At 41.1% G+C, this 15,588-nt stretch overlaps 2 protein-coding genes and 1 long non-coding RNA gene across 5 annotated transcripts; 2 read left to right on the top strand and 1 right to left on the bottom strand.

The window, feature by feature from the left end:
• Nucleotides 1–269: 269 nt before the first annotated feature.
• On the top strand, nucleotides 270–2,777 carry si:dkey-246e1.3 (uncharacterized). Its single transcript, XM_052084196.1, has 3 exons — nucleotides 270–1,275; nucleotides 1,494–1,590; nucleotides 1,977–2,777. The coding sequence occupies exons 1-3, from the start codon at nucleotides 1,176–1,178 to the stop codon at nucleotides 2,290–2,292; spliced, it is 513 nt and encodes a 170-aa protein (XP_051940156.1). The 5' UTR covers nucleotides 270–1,175; the 3' UTR covers nucleotides 2,293–2,777.
• A 954-nt stretch (nucleotides 2,778–3,731) lies between these two features.
• On the bottom strand, nucleotides 3,732–14,544 carry xpnpep1 (X-prolyl aminopeptidase (aminopeptidase P) 1, soluble). Its single transcript, XM_052084182.1, has 20 exons — nucleotides 14,523–14,544; nucleotides 14,244–14,368; nucleotides 13,900–13,963; nucleotides 13,558–13,662; nucleotides 12,366–12,458; nucleotides 11,547–11,690; nucleotides 10,929–11,024; nucleotides 9,906–9,987; nucleotides 9,470–9,680; nucleotides 8,322–8,411; nucleotides 8,176–8,226; nucleotides 7,412–7,470; nucleotides 6,016–6,093; nucleotides 5,852–5,923; nucleotides 5,725–5,785; nucleotides 5,529–5,598; nucleotides 4,507–4,680; nucleotides 4,346–4,422; nucleotides 4,143–4,241; nucleotides 3,732–3,986 (listed from the first exon to the last, which is right to left on the bottom strand). Exons 1-20 carry the CDS (start codon nucleotides 14,527–14,529, stop codon nucleotides 3,867–3,869), a joined length of 1,878 nt encoding a protein of 625 aa, XP_051940142.1. The 5' UTR covers nucleotides 14,530–14,544; the 3' UTR covers nucleotides 3,732–3,866.
• Nucleotides 3,982–15,017, top strand: LOC127613254 (uncharacterized). 3 transcript variants are annotated; one of them, XR_007966122.1, is made up of 3 exons: nucleotides 3,982–4,127; nucleotides 12,570–13,351; nucleotides 13,538–15,017. It is a non-coding gene; the product is annotated as an uncharacterized LOC127613254 (long non-coding RNA). The 3 variants fall into 3 exon arrangements; XR_007966120.1 differs by having other exon boundaries at nucleotides 12,570–15,017; XR_007966121.1 differs by having other exon boundaries at nucleotides 12,576–15,017.
• Nucleotides 15,018–15,588: the final 571 nt, after the last annotated feature.

Here is a 15,588-nt window from a genome sequence, read left to right on the forward strand (position 1 = left end):
CAATTATTTTATGTCATGCTTCTCCCATGCTGGAGCACATCCCAGCTGACTTTAGGGCAAGAGGCCCTTAGGTCGCCAGTCAATTCTAAGACAAAACAACTATTAGAAATTTGAAAATTATCAAAAATTATTTTGAATTACGTTGTTCAATTCAAAAAGTGAAACTGATATTGTCTATTAAGATTCATTAAAAACTCAGCAAAATACAGTAATTTTCAGAAGGTCATTTCCAACAGAATGTATTTATTTATATTTTTTGCTTCATGTGCAATGTTCAAATATTTTGAGATGGTGTAGTTGGGATTTTCTTTAGCTACAAACCATAACTATCCAAACTATAAAAAGTAGAGCCATCAAATATTTCACTTTCTGTGATGAATTGAAGAGGCTCACTTTTTCTCATTTGAAATGGTGCAGTGAAATATGATGCAGCTTTCCATGAATTTGAGAAGCAGCTGAATACACAACACGCAAACACACAGGTGGGTAAACGTACTGCCTCCACGTACAGTTTATATTTTCAAACAGACTACTCTTTTATAAGATGCTCAACTAATTATAGAATAAACGGCATTGTGGTGCAGGATGTAATGAAGCATAAGGAAGGGAGAATGCTGCCTTTGTTTTTCATTGGACTGATTTGGCTCTTGCAACTTTTTGGAAAGCTAATATCTGCAGAGGCCTGTTCGGGTTCCTCTCTGAAAGGAACGCTTTCATATTGGCTCAGAGCATACATAATATGTACTGGGAAGTGCGTTATTACAGCTCCAGCTGCTATGACAGGCGTATTATATTGGATAAAGTAGACGGGGACATATTGATGAAAAAAAATACTTGTTTCCCCTGATTTACTGACTTATGCGACCGCAAGCATGTCAAAGTCGAAACATGACAAAAGTGTCCTTTTCGGTCTTCCTCGTTAACGCAAACCGTTCGAAAGAGTGCAACTTTCTCCCTTCATCGTCCCCCCCGAAACAAAGCCCTCGAGCCGAATAATGAGCAGTCAACACGAGGGGTGACCAGAGGGAGAACGAGAGTTGAAATGAGGGTGACAAAAAAAGAGTGGGCGTCTCCTTGGCGACCGAGCCAAGCCATGTGAATCGCTTGGCCCGAGCTGCGATTGAATCCAATGGCAGAAGCTTGAAGCTCAGCTTTGCTCCTTTGCGAGCAACAACATGAGCGGCGCGCAAGAGGAGCGAGCGATGACGGCTCACAGCCTTCATCTGAACGCAACTTTGGACCTGCACGATGAAGAGATGAAAACGGCGCTTTTTGGTCTGTTCTCCTCTTTTTTTGATCACGTAGACCAAGGATCGTCAACCTTTTTTCCCCCCACTACGTCTTCCCTACTGATTAATGTGAAAAGCTACAAATTTGATACCACATCTGAAAGAACAAATTTGCTCAAAGTATTTTATTTTTATTTTATTTTCTGAAGCCACTGATCATGCTAATGATTCCTCACACTAATCCATAACATTTCTCCATCCTAGAAGTCAAAGTTTTTGACTTAGTCATCATTGCCTTGGCCTTGTGCATCCTCTTCATCGCGGCTGTCTACTGCATCAGTGTGTGCTCCAACCGCAGCAGGTGATGCACACACATACATCACAGTGCATGTGGGCCACCGTTAGCTTTCCGCACTGCCATAACAATCATATATGCCACTCAGAAAAGCGCAGACCTCCGCCAAGACTGAACTGTTGACAACAGTGAATGAAAAATGATAGAACACAGTTGAATCTGTTTGTTAGATCGTGACACATCCTATGATAACCCGATGTCTCAAACTGTGAACAAGTCATATATGTGCATATTTATCCAGATCCCCACAAAAATTGAATGTGTTCCTTCTTAGCTCAAACACCACTCGGTAAAATATTGAGGACCGAATGAGCGACTGCAGTTTCATTTTTGTTGTTGTTGTTGATTTTAGCACACGAGATACCATAATTACCAGTGACCTCTTTTTCCAGACAATCAAAGAGAGCCCAAGTGTATGAGAGTGCAGTGACCCAGGCTGAGCCGGAGGACCCTGTTGCAGTCAGGGCGGTAAAGAGGTCAACTAGTTTCATCAACCCGCTGGCCTTTTTTCATAGATCAGGGAGAGCTAAAGACAACTCCAGAATCTATTACATCTATAGTAACCCACTGCCTGTTGGAGCCAAGGAGGATGAAGAAGGCAAAGCCGAGGAAGTGACACTACCACCACTTCTGTCCATTGAGGAGTACGCACAGGACCCTCACAGTGGAGTCATCCTGGACCCACCGATTTTTTACATGCAGCTTTAGGGGACGGGATGACGCCGCATTACATTCTTACACGTGTGAAATCCAGAGTCCAATTTACAATTGTACTTGTCTCAGTGATAAACATGACAGCCGCAAAAACACGCTGGTATTTTTGAGTCGCTGAAACGTTTTTGCAATCCCGTAATGACTTCATCAACAGCCAAGACGATGATGGATTTAGAACTCAAGTCTATAAACCTTAATGAAGGAAGTTTGAAACGTGTGGCTCTTACGAATGACGCAGCTTGGAAACTATACATTGATGCAGTTTTGGAGCTGGTCCAACACGTGTCAAAGGTCAGGACGTGCTTTTTGAGTTTATTTTTCATTCCCAACATAAAACTGGATCTTTGGAAGTACACGTGCAGTAAGATAATTATTATGAAATATGTGAAGTATATTGTCTAGTCTACATTTACGTGAGACACTGATTTGGTTGTACATATGGTGAATGTGAATAAAATTATAGCATGTGTTACGCATTACCATTTGTCTCAGTACTGTATAATCAAAAATGGTTTTATAGCATGTTGGATGAGACAATGCATATCCTGTGGTGGAAGTATAGAGGTCATCAGATATACTACCTGGATACTGTACATCTCAGTAAATTATATTGACACCAGCAGCAGCCAGCCACATAAAACATGTCTGCACAATCTATTGAGAATCGAAGAGCTGCGGGAAAAAAAGAAGAGGTTTTAATTTAACATTATGTTCACTATTGTTAGTGTATTAGTGTTTTGCAGTTTCGTAGAAGTGCACAAGATGATGATAAGAACTTTTCCTTTTATCTTGCTGTGGTGTGTGCAGATGATTACGTCACGGTAGTCATCTATTCATTTTCGACACCGCTTACTGTCATTGCAGTCATGGGTAAGACAAAACCAATCCCGGCGAACTTTGGGTCAGAGGCGGGGCCAGTTGCGGATCGCATGCAAACAACCAATCACACTAACATTCACACAGAGGGACAATTTAGTCTTAGAAAGATAACATGCATATTTTTAGAATGAGGGAGGAAATAACTGGAGTAAACTCACACAAAGGCGGAACATGCAAACCGCTCACTCTCAGTACTGTGAGGCGGATTTCCTGAACACTCCTTCAGTGCACCTCAGATTAAGCTAAACAAATTAAAAATGTTTTTTTTCACAGCATACCTAAAAGGAGCACCTCTGAACAGCATGTTGTGATGCACAATCCAATGTGCTGTATTTTTTTTTTTTTAACTAACACCATAACTGTATTCCAAATTTACCAAGACAGAAGTGATGGTCAAGCTAACCTATAGCTTGTGATAAGCTGGTCATTTGACAGTTAAGCCTTTCATGCATCAATAATGACAAGATATAACCTGATAACACGATAAACTGTCCACTGTAGTAACCGCTGTCCCTCAAAGGGTTCCACTATGCAAGACAATTAAAACATCAATGGATTTTCACAGATCTTTAATAAAACTCTTGATAGGATGTCATGTTAAAAAAGAAGCAACATGAAGATGAGACACGTACAAACAAGGATCACTGCACAGCACTGGATGGCACAGTACACTTGGCCAGGGTGGTCCCTCACACGATGGGTTGGGTCTCGCGTGCGAGCCACTCCAGCGCCTCCTTTCTGCCTTGACGCTCCAGCTCCGCCCCCACCACCTCGCGGCACGTCCTGTGGTACTCGTTCACCCAGTCCCTCTGTCAAACACACGGACACGCAAACATACTTTTAGCTCCTGTGGTACACGTCAGAATGACTCCTTTGTTAAATAAGAAATATTCGACTTGTGAAACATAAATTGCTCGGCTCTAAGAAGAATTGAAATGGTGTTGGACGTGGTGGGTGATGTTTACCTCCTTCTGGGTGAGCAGCTCCGTGTTCATCATCTTGACTTGGATAGGAACCAGAGTCAAGGGCTCAAACGTCAAACTACCTCTATTTCTGTAATTGTACTGGAGGAAACCAAAGAGAGTGTCATAGTTGAAATAACAACTGAATAATACTGTACCCGTACAAATGGTTGAAGAACCTGCTTTCCTTCAGTTTAAAGTCTTACTTTGGTCTTAGCTGGTACAACAAGAACCACATTTTCAAGTCGGATGCCAAACGCTCCATCTTCATAATACCCTGGTTCTACAAATTAGAAATGAAAAACGATATCAGAAAGGAGTCGGTGTCACTGATTTGTAGTATCAGTCGTAGTGTATCAATGCATACCATCGCTGACAATCATGCCGGCCTCAAGAGGTTCATCAGCGAATGTCTTGTAGCTTATGCCGCAGGGCCCCTCATGAACATTAAGAAAGCAGCCAACGCCGTGACCTGTACCGTGCAGGTAGTCTAGGCCTGACTCCCACAGGGCGGCTCGCGCAAATGAGTCCAACAGGTGGCCTGGACAGGAAGAAGCAGTCACATGTTCTTTGAGCCTCGGTTATTGTTCTCACATATTCATCCATTTTGTATACCGCGGATGCTCACGAGGCTCATGGTTAAGCCAGCTGACTTTTGCACGTGAAGCTGCATAAATACCGTGGACCAGTCAATACTCAATCCATAGGCGACACACTCACATTTACTCCTATCTCATCTTTACTTATTCAAATGAATGGAAATGCCATTAATTAATAGTATTATATTTGCTGTCTACATGTGTTGTTCCACCATATGTGTTCAAAGATCCATTGTTGAAAGGCGGTAAAAACGTGACTGTGGATGTGAACCGTTTGCAATGGGATTTCTCATTTTTTGTTCTCATTTAGCTAGTGGGGGCCTGAAGGCAACATTTTAAATCTACTGTACATTTAGTTTGGCGGTAAATTTCAACTGCGAGTGGCATTACAGTTTTCTTCAGAAGGCTCAAGCACATTTTCTGTATCTACTGTACTGGCTATTTGTACTTCTTTTGAAAAAAGCAAATAAGCCTTTCTTCACTCTTCAGTCCTTTGTAAAAATTGTATTTTTGTGTCAAACAATTAGCACAAGCCATCGTATTAGTCAGCACACAATGCACCAAATACATACTGATGGGAGGAATGAAAAAGACATTCATCGTTCTTTAAACACACAAAGATCCAAATGTCAATTATTTTTGTTCAAGATGTTTACGGTATTTAATGTCAACATCTTAACAAACACAAAACGGAGCTTTTACATGTACCCCCCCCCCCCCCAAAAAAAAAAGACAATCACAGAATGGGAATGTACTGCTTTGTGCTTGCAAACTAATGTAAAAGTGGTACCTTTGGTTCCATTGGGGAAAACCGCAGCGCTGACGGCGATGTGTCCCTTTAGCACATAAGTAAAGCATTCCTTGAAGAATACAAAGAAACGGCGTCATTTCAGGCGGAACGCCAAGAAACTGCTAAAATTATAGTATTGTTCAAGCTAAAATTAGCTTCTGGCATGTCAAGTACTGTTCGCTGCAGTTGAATGCACCTTTTCATATGCAGATGGGGTTCCAAAGTGCATGGTGCGGGTGACGTCTGTGGTTCCATCACTGCCAAAAAGCAGACAAGTCAAACCACATGCCAATTAAGTTGTTGTGTGTGAACAATTAGTTTACATGTACTGGGCTCCAGAATCGATGAGGTAAACTTCGTTGACGGTGAGCGTTCTGTTGGTCTCAGGCAGAGGCCTATAGAGAAAAGAGAGGTCAGTTCTATTACAAACACACCTTGACCAAAACAATAGAAAAACAAACCCAAATACATCTGTGGCTTCTCTGACCTGTAATGAATGATTGCTGCGTTGGGCCCAACACTGGAAATTGTAGGAAAACTAAGACCGACGAAATGTTTCTGTTGACTGCAAAAGATAAATCAGAATTGTAATTAGCCTTTTTTTTTGTGGTGCTTCGAATAATTCATTGAATCCATCCATTTCTAATTAGGGTCGCCGGAAAGCTGGAGCTGAGATTCAAACCGAGAACTTCTGGACTGTGAGGCAGACGTCCTAAGCAATAAGCGACCGCCAAGACCACAATATTTTACAGGTAGGCTAAATGTATACCAAAAAGAAAAAAAGTTGAATATTTAAGCCATCCTGTGGACCCTCTTATCCAGAAGCCTCAAATAGACCTTAGCAGGGAGGCTGAGGAGTGTTGGAACACACACTCCAGTCCCCGTTCTTAGTTTTTTTTTTCTGATGGCTGAAGCACATATTTTTGCCGCAGTTCGTTATTTTTGCAAAACGCTTTTGCCTTCTCTGTGCACAAGGTAGGCTATGTCAGGTTGAAGTCATACTGTTGTCACCGTTCCATACACACAAAAGCATCTTAATTCAAGATGTTTACATTATGGGCGACACAGTGCTCTACTAGGTAGCATGACCGCCTCACAGTACAGAGTTGTGGGGTTTGAGTTCAGCTTTGGGGTTTGCATGTTCTCCCCGTGCCTGTGTGGGTATTGTTCGGGTGCTCTGGTTTCCTCCCACATTCCAAAAACATGCACGGCAGGTTAATGGAACACTCAAAATTGTCCCTTAAGTGTGAATATGAGCACAGATAGTTGTTTGTCTCTGTGTGCCCCGTGATTGGCTGGCAACCAGTTTAGGGTGTACGCCGCCGAGTGCTCAAAGAGAGCTGGGATAGGTTGCAGCTTACCCGTGACCCTCATGAGGATAAGCGGATCCGAAAATTTATGGATGGATTGATGAAAAGGTTTACAAATCCATGACATCCATCAAGAAAGTTACCTTTCCAAAAGGTAGCTTCAATCAAAATGTTCAATACGTATTTAAGTTGAACATTTAATGCCACACTAACTTTCATCCAATCTGTATCAAACTGCTCACTGCGCAGATCTCGTTTTAATTTGTGTTGCGGATGCAGGGACTGATTACAACTGTGGCCTCGGTCTGAATACTTTTGAACCTTTATTTTGTTTTTGTTTTTTTTTAATTTAAATTAAGCACCATGTCCCAGCAATAAAAGTACCGTATTAAATTGTGCATAGATCCGTTCAGGTTTAAGCGGTACAAAGAATGGGCGGATGGATGGATAGATGGATTTTATTTCTATCCTGTAGAGGGAGCTGTAACCCCGGGAGAGCCTTTCATGAGACCGTTTTGGGAAGTAAGACATGACCTTGAATGAAGTTTGGAAACACTCAAGAAAAGCCATCACCTTCGTAGTTCCTCAGCCTTGTCAGCAGCTGAGATTTCTGTTACAGTTCCTTTTGGAATCTACAAAACGATTAAGAGGACAAAATAACAGCTAGTTCAATCAAAAGTATGTGTTTCCCCAGGGCATAAAACAGTGAAGGGAGTACTTAACATGAGCAAGGATTATATTTCACTTCAACCAGGATATAACTAACTTGGCACGGTTAGAAATCTAGGGCCAAATCCACAAAGAACTCTTGTGCAAGATTTATGACCCAATTCTAAAAGGACGCGGGTACAATTACACTACTTGATTGCTGTCGTTAGTCCGAGGAAACACAAAGAATTGTCAGAATTACTCATAGCAAAGATGAAAGCAATTATGTCTTAAATGTGGTGCTGAATAGCTCCAAGTGGAGTCGAAGCCTTTTCAAAAGTCTTTGAAGTAGTCAGAAGCAGTCACGTGAGTGAACCATAACACAATAAATGAAAAATCCGTATCAAGTTGTTCATTGTCATTTCCGTTTTTATATATTAGAAAATGAAAAAAGCCAAATAAGGTGATTAAATGGTACTGATTAGTGTCAAGAATGTGCCGGTTTACATTTTTGATGGGAATAACGAAACCACGCAGAACAAAATTGCCATGATGCCCAAAATGAAGGGTGCTGATGCAGGCAGGTAATATGGGCAACGGGCTTAGGGTCAGCCTTGAGTTGGGAATTCTGTCTGAATGCAGCCCCAGATATTATGTATATAGTTTTATATACACAAAACTCTACCTACCTCTTTTTCCAACCAAGCAAAGAGGTCACAAAGAGCGACTGCATCCTTGATCTGCCAGGAAGACGACAGAACGTTTATCCATCCATCCATTATCATACACGAATAAAGTCTGAGATGGGGTTTATGAAAACGTGAAGCAATCTTACATGGGCTGTTTTCATGCCTTTAATCTCTGTCGTGTTCTTCACCGCTTTGGCCAGGCAGAGGGGGGTATAGGGGATGGTAGACCTGTGTGCCTGTGTACACACAGCAAAAGGAAACGCTCACCGTTTGAAAAGAATGACCAAAAATAGGGGCAAATACGGATCTAAAGAAGGGTGGAGGCAGATAAGACACTGCCAAAGAGCCATTAGCATGATTAGGATTGTGGTTGCAGTTTGCAGTGGCGCAGAGCTTCAAAATAAAAGCTCTTATTCGTTTTGGATGCCTATTATTTCTTCTTTTTTTTGAACTTCACGCTTTGTTCAATGCATGACCTGCGCTACCAGCTGAGGCGCAGCCGCCCCACCTTACACGTGGCAAAATATTCACATTACGATGCAGTGCAGTTCGACATCACTATAAAGTAAAAGCACAATAATTAACATCAAAACTCTACCGTGCTCCTGCACAACATCTCAAGCCGACATTTGAGAAAACCCGTTCGGAATCTATCCTGAATTGTATCCGACACGACAAAATTCTTCTATAAATGTACTGACTGCAAATAACACTTGATATCGTTTGCACACAATCATCAAGCTATATTTTCAAATAAATAATTTAGAGCAGGCACTGTTTTATGTCCGGGTGTTGTTAAATGGAATACTTTCTGGACAATGACCATCTCAAATAGATTTTGCAACGGCAGACGTTTTACAACGACTTTGACTCTCTCGTCACCAAAGACATTAATGAAAAGATGCATTGTTTGAATTCACCCCCTGTCCCCCAAAACACCTGTTACAAGATTATGCCAAGAAAATTAGGAGACAGTGAGTGTATGTTCCCTGAAACGGAGATCTCTGAGAATGTGTTTGTTCTCACATATGCAGACAAACTTAATAAAGCTTATTAAGAGAGAATGATTGTAATCTGAGCCAACACCACAAAACAAAACAAGCCTTTTAACAGCTGTAATGTGAAAGTCTTTTTTGTTTGATGCCACACAAAAACTTGATGCAAACTAATATGCATCTTTTTTTTGTGTCCTCTGCTACGGAAAGAAAAAAACACAGACAGTATAGTCCATCTTTAAAAAGTAGACAGTCATCCCGTCTCCCTTTCTGCACCTACAATTTAAGCATCCTCTCACCTGTGGGATGACCTGCGTGAGAGCGCAACTGGCCTTGTCACAGATCCACACTTTGTCCTTGTGGACAAGCTCAGTGCAGATGGCCTGCAGCTCGGCGAAGACCGATTCGTATGGGAACGTCTGAATGTGAAGCTCGGGCTTGCTGGGCGCGTCCAGCTGCAGATGCTCTCTCAAAGCCGGGTCGGTTAGACGCTTGATGTCCACAAAAAGTCTGCGTAAAGATTCAGGTAATAAAGTAAATGTTTTTTTACACACATGCACACCCTATAATTTTCTGTCTCACATGAATGTGCCACAGCACATTGTTTTATGAATCACGGGAGTAAAAACACACCAAGTGAATGAAATCCAAAGAAAAAATGATGGTCTGTCTTCTTTTTCCACAAGAAAAAAAGCTTTGCGGTAAATTCAATGAATGAATGCAATGTATTCCAACCGTATTGTGTCGATCCCCACAATGGTATACGCAAAGAAGACGGGGTTATACTCAATGTCTGCGCCACGGAGGTTGAAAAGCCCTAGACAGAAGAGGAAAACCACCATAAACGTCACAATTATTGGCATTTTTAATGATGAATTATCCAAAAAGTAAAATGTTTGTATGCTATTTTCTGTATGGTCATTCAGTGGTCTGTTTCAGCAAAACTCTTCTCTGAAATATCTGTGCATCCCAGTGGATTAAAATATGATTGAAATTTTTCGTTTATTTCACTAATTCAATTCAAAAAATAAAAGTCATTCAATAAATTAATGAAGCAGAGGCAAAACTTCCTAGCTAGTTTAGTTGTTTCTTATGTGACTTGTAATGCTTGACATGGTGAATTTGCTGAAGCTATCATCATTCGTGCATATTACACTGTACGTGACATACAAGTTCACAATTTGAATCGAACTGCTGAAAAAAAAATATTTCTCCAAGACTGAAATCTATGATATGCACCTATAAATTGTATTATTATTTTTTTTATTTTAATTTTTTATTTTTTATTTTTATTTTTAATTTATCAATAATCCTCTGTTCCTCTAATCCTCAGATGCCTGAGCAATTCCCCCTTCGACCCAAATGTCTATTTAGTCCAAATACAAGATGATGACAATCACAATCACTGTAATTAACATAAATTCAGCAAGAAGGCAATCAGAACCAAGAGCTCTTCAGGCACGGTCAACACGGCGCTCAAATAGACATGGAGTGGTACGCCCGTACATCCCGGGGTCCTTGGATCGTGATCATGTATCAAAGCTGACTTAGGCAAGAGACGTGACACTGCTGTACACACGTCTTTTGTCGTTTGAAAATATGGTTATCGCAAGTGGATATTATTTTTCTTCGCAATAAAACGCAAGCAGAGTTGTTTTTAGTCACGGTCCCGTATTTGTATTTTTTTCCCCATTTACCTGAAGGTGCATAGGACTTTTTTGCTGTTGTTAAAGTCATTCACATGACATCAATACTTACATGCTATTTCGTCCAGAGCTGTGGCAATGAACCAGGACATTTTTCGTTCTGTCATCTTTGCACGGAGCGCTGTGATCTTGTCTTGCCACGACATACCTAAAAGAGTAGATAATGTCAATCGTGTAATCACACGGTCTTCATCTCATCTATCGGTAATCACTTATTGCAAATCTTATTCGTCTGAATCCAAGAAAGAGCACAACAAAATCATGGCTGACAATGTGAAATTAAAAGGTCAGACAAAGGTATACAGTAGTTTTGCCCGCAGAGTCGTGATATATTACTTGCAAATTCCAGATTTCCTTTTTGAAGCTATCTGTTCTTGGCTAAAAAAAAACGGAACTATTTGCTGTTTTTTTTCTGTGTGCTCAGGATGGGTTTATTATAGTTTGGGAATTTAAATGATAGATAGTTTTAGTGTTGCGTCTTTTCGTAGCGTTCACTCTCTGGTATACAAAATATTGTTGTTGTTTTTTTCTTTGAGGAGCAATTTTACGAATCAATGACTTCATTGTGAACATGTAGCCATTCTCCAGCCATGGATTTTCGCTATTCACGCAAGGGCTCGGTCCTTATTCCCCGCAAATGGAGGAAGAAGAGTGTATTAATTCTACACACCCGTGTAGTCCGATCCCAAAGTGCGAAGCTGCGTGCTGGGTCTTTGTGGACGGTCAGCCCACACCACATCGATGAGGTTTTCCTGCACTGCTATGAGAGAGTGGCCCGCACTGGTCAGTGCCTTGGACATGGCTTTCCACTGGTCTGACATGGAATGCAGACAGGAAGAAAAAGAACACATTTATCAAATACAGATAGTTTAAAAGGTAAAAATTCTACAACAATCAAAAGGGAAGGGAAGTCAAGTCCTCATTGAATAGCATCACAAAGTGTATTACCGGTAATGTTTTTGATTGCTACGATTGGATATTTAAATTAGGTACTTCATTATGTGCTATTCTAGTTGTGTGCCCATTAGTCCGTACCTAAAGCATCATGTGAATTTGCAACGATTGGTCAACTGGTTTGCACGTCAGCCTCACTGTGCAGAGTTCGATTCCGGCTGCGTCCTTCCTGTGCAAAGTTTGCATGTTCTCCCTGTACCTCTGTGGGTTTTCTCCGGGTACTCCGGTTTCCCCCCACATTCCAAAACCATGCGTGACAGGTTACTGGAACGTTATAAATTATCCCTAGGTGTGAGGGTGAGCGCGGATGGTTGTTCGTCTATGTGTGCCCTGCGATTGGCTGGCAACTAGTTCAGGATGTGCCCCGCCTACTGCCCGAAGACAGCTGGGGATAGTCTCCAGCATGGCCCGCGACCCTTGTGAGAATAAGCGGATCAGAAAATAGTTGGTTTGATGGATGTTGCTGGTATGATGACAAGCGTTCACGTTGCTATGCATTGTGTTTCTTGAAATTAGAAATTCAACTCCAAAACACCTGCAGCAATGATCCAAGGGTCGACCCCCACTTTTGAGTTCTCTGGCAGGACACTTATCAACCAATCCTCCTGAGAAGGTGTCTCCTTCAGTCCTGTATGGCAATTAAAAACAAACCAAAAAAGACAAAAAAACCATTATTTGGGTTTATTCTGATATCATGCTTTTTATGCTATTGTCATGATCTGTCTGTTTTTGTTTTGAGGTCCAGCTGAGCGGTGGGCGTTTCCCCTTCAGCTGCGCACCTGTCATGCATCGAAATCAAGCCACGAGATGAGGACTCCCCTGCCAACAACTGACTGTTGGAAAATTCGCCTTGCTCCAGCCATTACTTGTGTGCAATGTTCCCAACATTGCTGATCTTGCTCCGTTTTTGCTCTCGGTTTTCTAGGAGTAGTCCCTTTGGTTTTGGTAAGTTATTCTCGGTTTGTACTTTTTATGAACTGGTTTGCTCATCCTTTTGACACAAGCTATTTCCTCTTGTATTTTTCCATGCCTTTTGCAAGCGCCTTTTGTTACTCTTGTTTTATCAAGGTGTGGTTACCAGCGTTTTTTTCTTTGTACTTTGTCGGCTTTGCAACACTTTTTCTGGAAATCAATATTTGTTGTGTACATATTATGTGACTGCGTTTTTACAGTCCACTTCTGTCCAGCATCTGACAGCTATTAGCTGTTGAATTAAAAAAATTAATTACGGTAATATTTTATTATTTCTATGGCTTATTTTTATGTTGGGGGGGCGTTAAATGTAAACGCCACAGTACTGTTGAAATGTTGCTTACACTTTTTGCAGGGAAAATTATACCAGTGAATGTTAAAAGATGAGGGCGGAAAAGGTTAAACTCCTTTAAATTCAATCTGAAGTGTTTGTTGTACTTAAAATGTTTGCAATTAGTTATTGTTTATTTGTCTATTATAGGCATGATTTATAACTGAAATCTTGGCAAGAAAAAGCAGGAATCTTCACCTACACTGTCCACTACCAAGGTAATCATTTCAGTTGATAAATTGTCGAAAGACACCATTTCATTTTGATTCGTATCAGTTCATGAAACAACATAGTCCTTGAATCATATCGGTCACCGCAAATCTTGGTACAAATCATTTCACTCCTAATACAGGGAGTGAATAAATGCAGTCAGTCCAAATGATGTGCAACTTTTAATTGGCAAGCAAATGAGGTTGTAAATTACCCATCTTCATGAGGGTCCAGTTGTTGTCCATCTGCTGGGTGGCCTGAAGGAAATAACGCCCATCGGTCCACATGGCGGCATACTGCTCCGTGACGATGGCTGTACCTGTACATCACAACGCCCACCCATGACTGAAAATCTACAACCTCAGACTCAATGTTGCCACTACAGCAGTGGTTCTCAAACACCAAGTACCACCTCAAAAAAGTACCAAGTACCAACAACCAACATTAAAAAACAGTAGAAATTGAGGCAGTTGTTTTAAATGAAAATAATAGGTTTCCACAGACAAAGTGCATGTTCATGCAAGGCACATTTAAAAACACCATCAAGAACACATACCTGCTGAACCGTTGAAACCACAGATAAACTCCCGCCTGCAGTCACATGGTGCAATGTATTCACTCTTAAAGACACAGAGATAATACAAACATAATACATGAGTAGATCACCTCATTAATAATCAGAGCAAAGTGGTCCTCAGCCTGTGTGCCACCTTTGCCCATTTGTCCTACTCGCATCGTGACTTGTACAAGGAGAAGGGAAGGTTAGAAGAAAGAATTCATTTTAAAAGATCAGACAAGCAGAAAATGGGTGCACAATCACCCAAGCATCAGTACTGTGAGTTAATACGTCCAGTATCTAGTTAAGCTGACATAACCTGTAAAGGGGTAAAAATAATTTACCTGATGGGCATCACCAGAAGGGATAATGTAAGCTTGAAGAGGCTCCGAAACATATTTACAATTCTTCATCACCTGGCGGAGTTGTCTGAGCAGCTCTCCTGTGATCTTTGGAGACATGTTTCTGTCTGAATAATGGCAAAAAAAAACAACGTCATTCAGCTGAAAGAGCGCAACAAATCATTCACAACAATCAACTGTGGATGTTCGCAAAGCACACGAGCAAAAATAATGAATCTCAATGATTTAGTCTTCATTTAAAACCTCATGCAGTGGCATTACCAGACATTTGGGAAGACTTCAGACGACCCGAGGACTGACTCACTCGAACTGGCTGTCTATTAACGTGGAGCTCACAGATCACATCTTGATCTTTACCCCCGTAACATGCTGGTTCAGCAACAGGTGTCTTGGAAGTGGTAAAAGTAGTACACAGACTGGATATTTCATTGGGTACCTCCACCACAATCTTATTTGATCCGGTATAATAATTCCGTTTTCATACATTGGGCAATTTTATCTTCCCCCCCCCCCCCCACCCCACCCGCAATTTAAACAAATCTGGAGGGAGTTTGCATGCTTGTCCATTTGTGGGTTTTCTCCAGGTAGTTCAGTTAGAAATGTGAGTGTGAATGCTTGTTGGAGTCCCCATGTCATGTAACTGATTGCTGACCAGTCTAGAGTGGAGCCGGCCTCTCACCAAATGTCAACTAAGATAAGCGCCACTTACCAGTGACCACAATGAGCGTTATATGAATAAAGACGGATTGTATTGTGGTCGGCCTTCGGAGTTATGTACTGCCCTGTACTTACTGGACCCGTAGGTATGTCCAATATCCTGCTTTTCTAATGTAGGTGTTCAAGTTAGTGCCAGCACCTCTTACAGTGATGTCGGGCAAACTTCATCCAACAATACAACAATACAATAATAAATATACCCTCCTCAAAACTCACTTGTATTCTTTGGCATTCGACTCAGCATGACTTAGATTTGTTCTTGGTTTTACTGTTCGGTGCTTTCGTTATTACCGATTTGTTTTACTGTTTATTGTATGTATGTTAAATTGCTCCATTCACAGCACTTTGCATGCAGCGATGGATGTTTGAAAGTGCTCTATAAATACTGTACAGTTGAGTTGAGTTGATAGTCTCACATAAATATCAGGGGAGTTGCATATCTCCACAAAAGAAAAATTGGTGCATTTTTCGATTTGGTTTGACTCAGTGGGACTATAATTTACTTCGTTAAAGTACGGCACAGGTCGAGAGGGTGTGATGCAATGATTATTTTATCGGCAATTAAAATACATTTGAATTATCTTGTCAGTAAAATGTGCCATTTCTTTCT

This window comes from Hippocampus zosterae, chromosome 13 (assembly GCF_025434085.1).
Source record: "Hippocampus zosterae strain Florida chromosome 13, ASM2543408v3, whole genome shotgun sequence".
Lineage (NCBI taxonomy): Eukaryota > Metazoa > Chordata > Actinopteri > Syngnathiformes > Syngnathidae > Hippocampus > Hippocampus zosterae.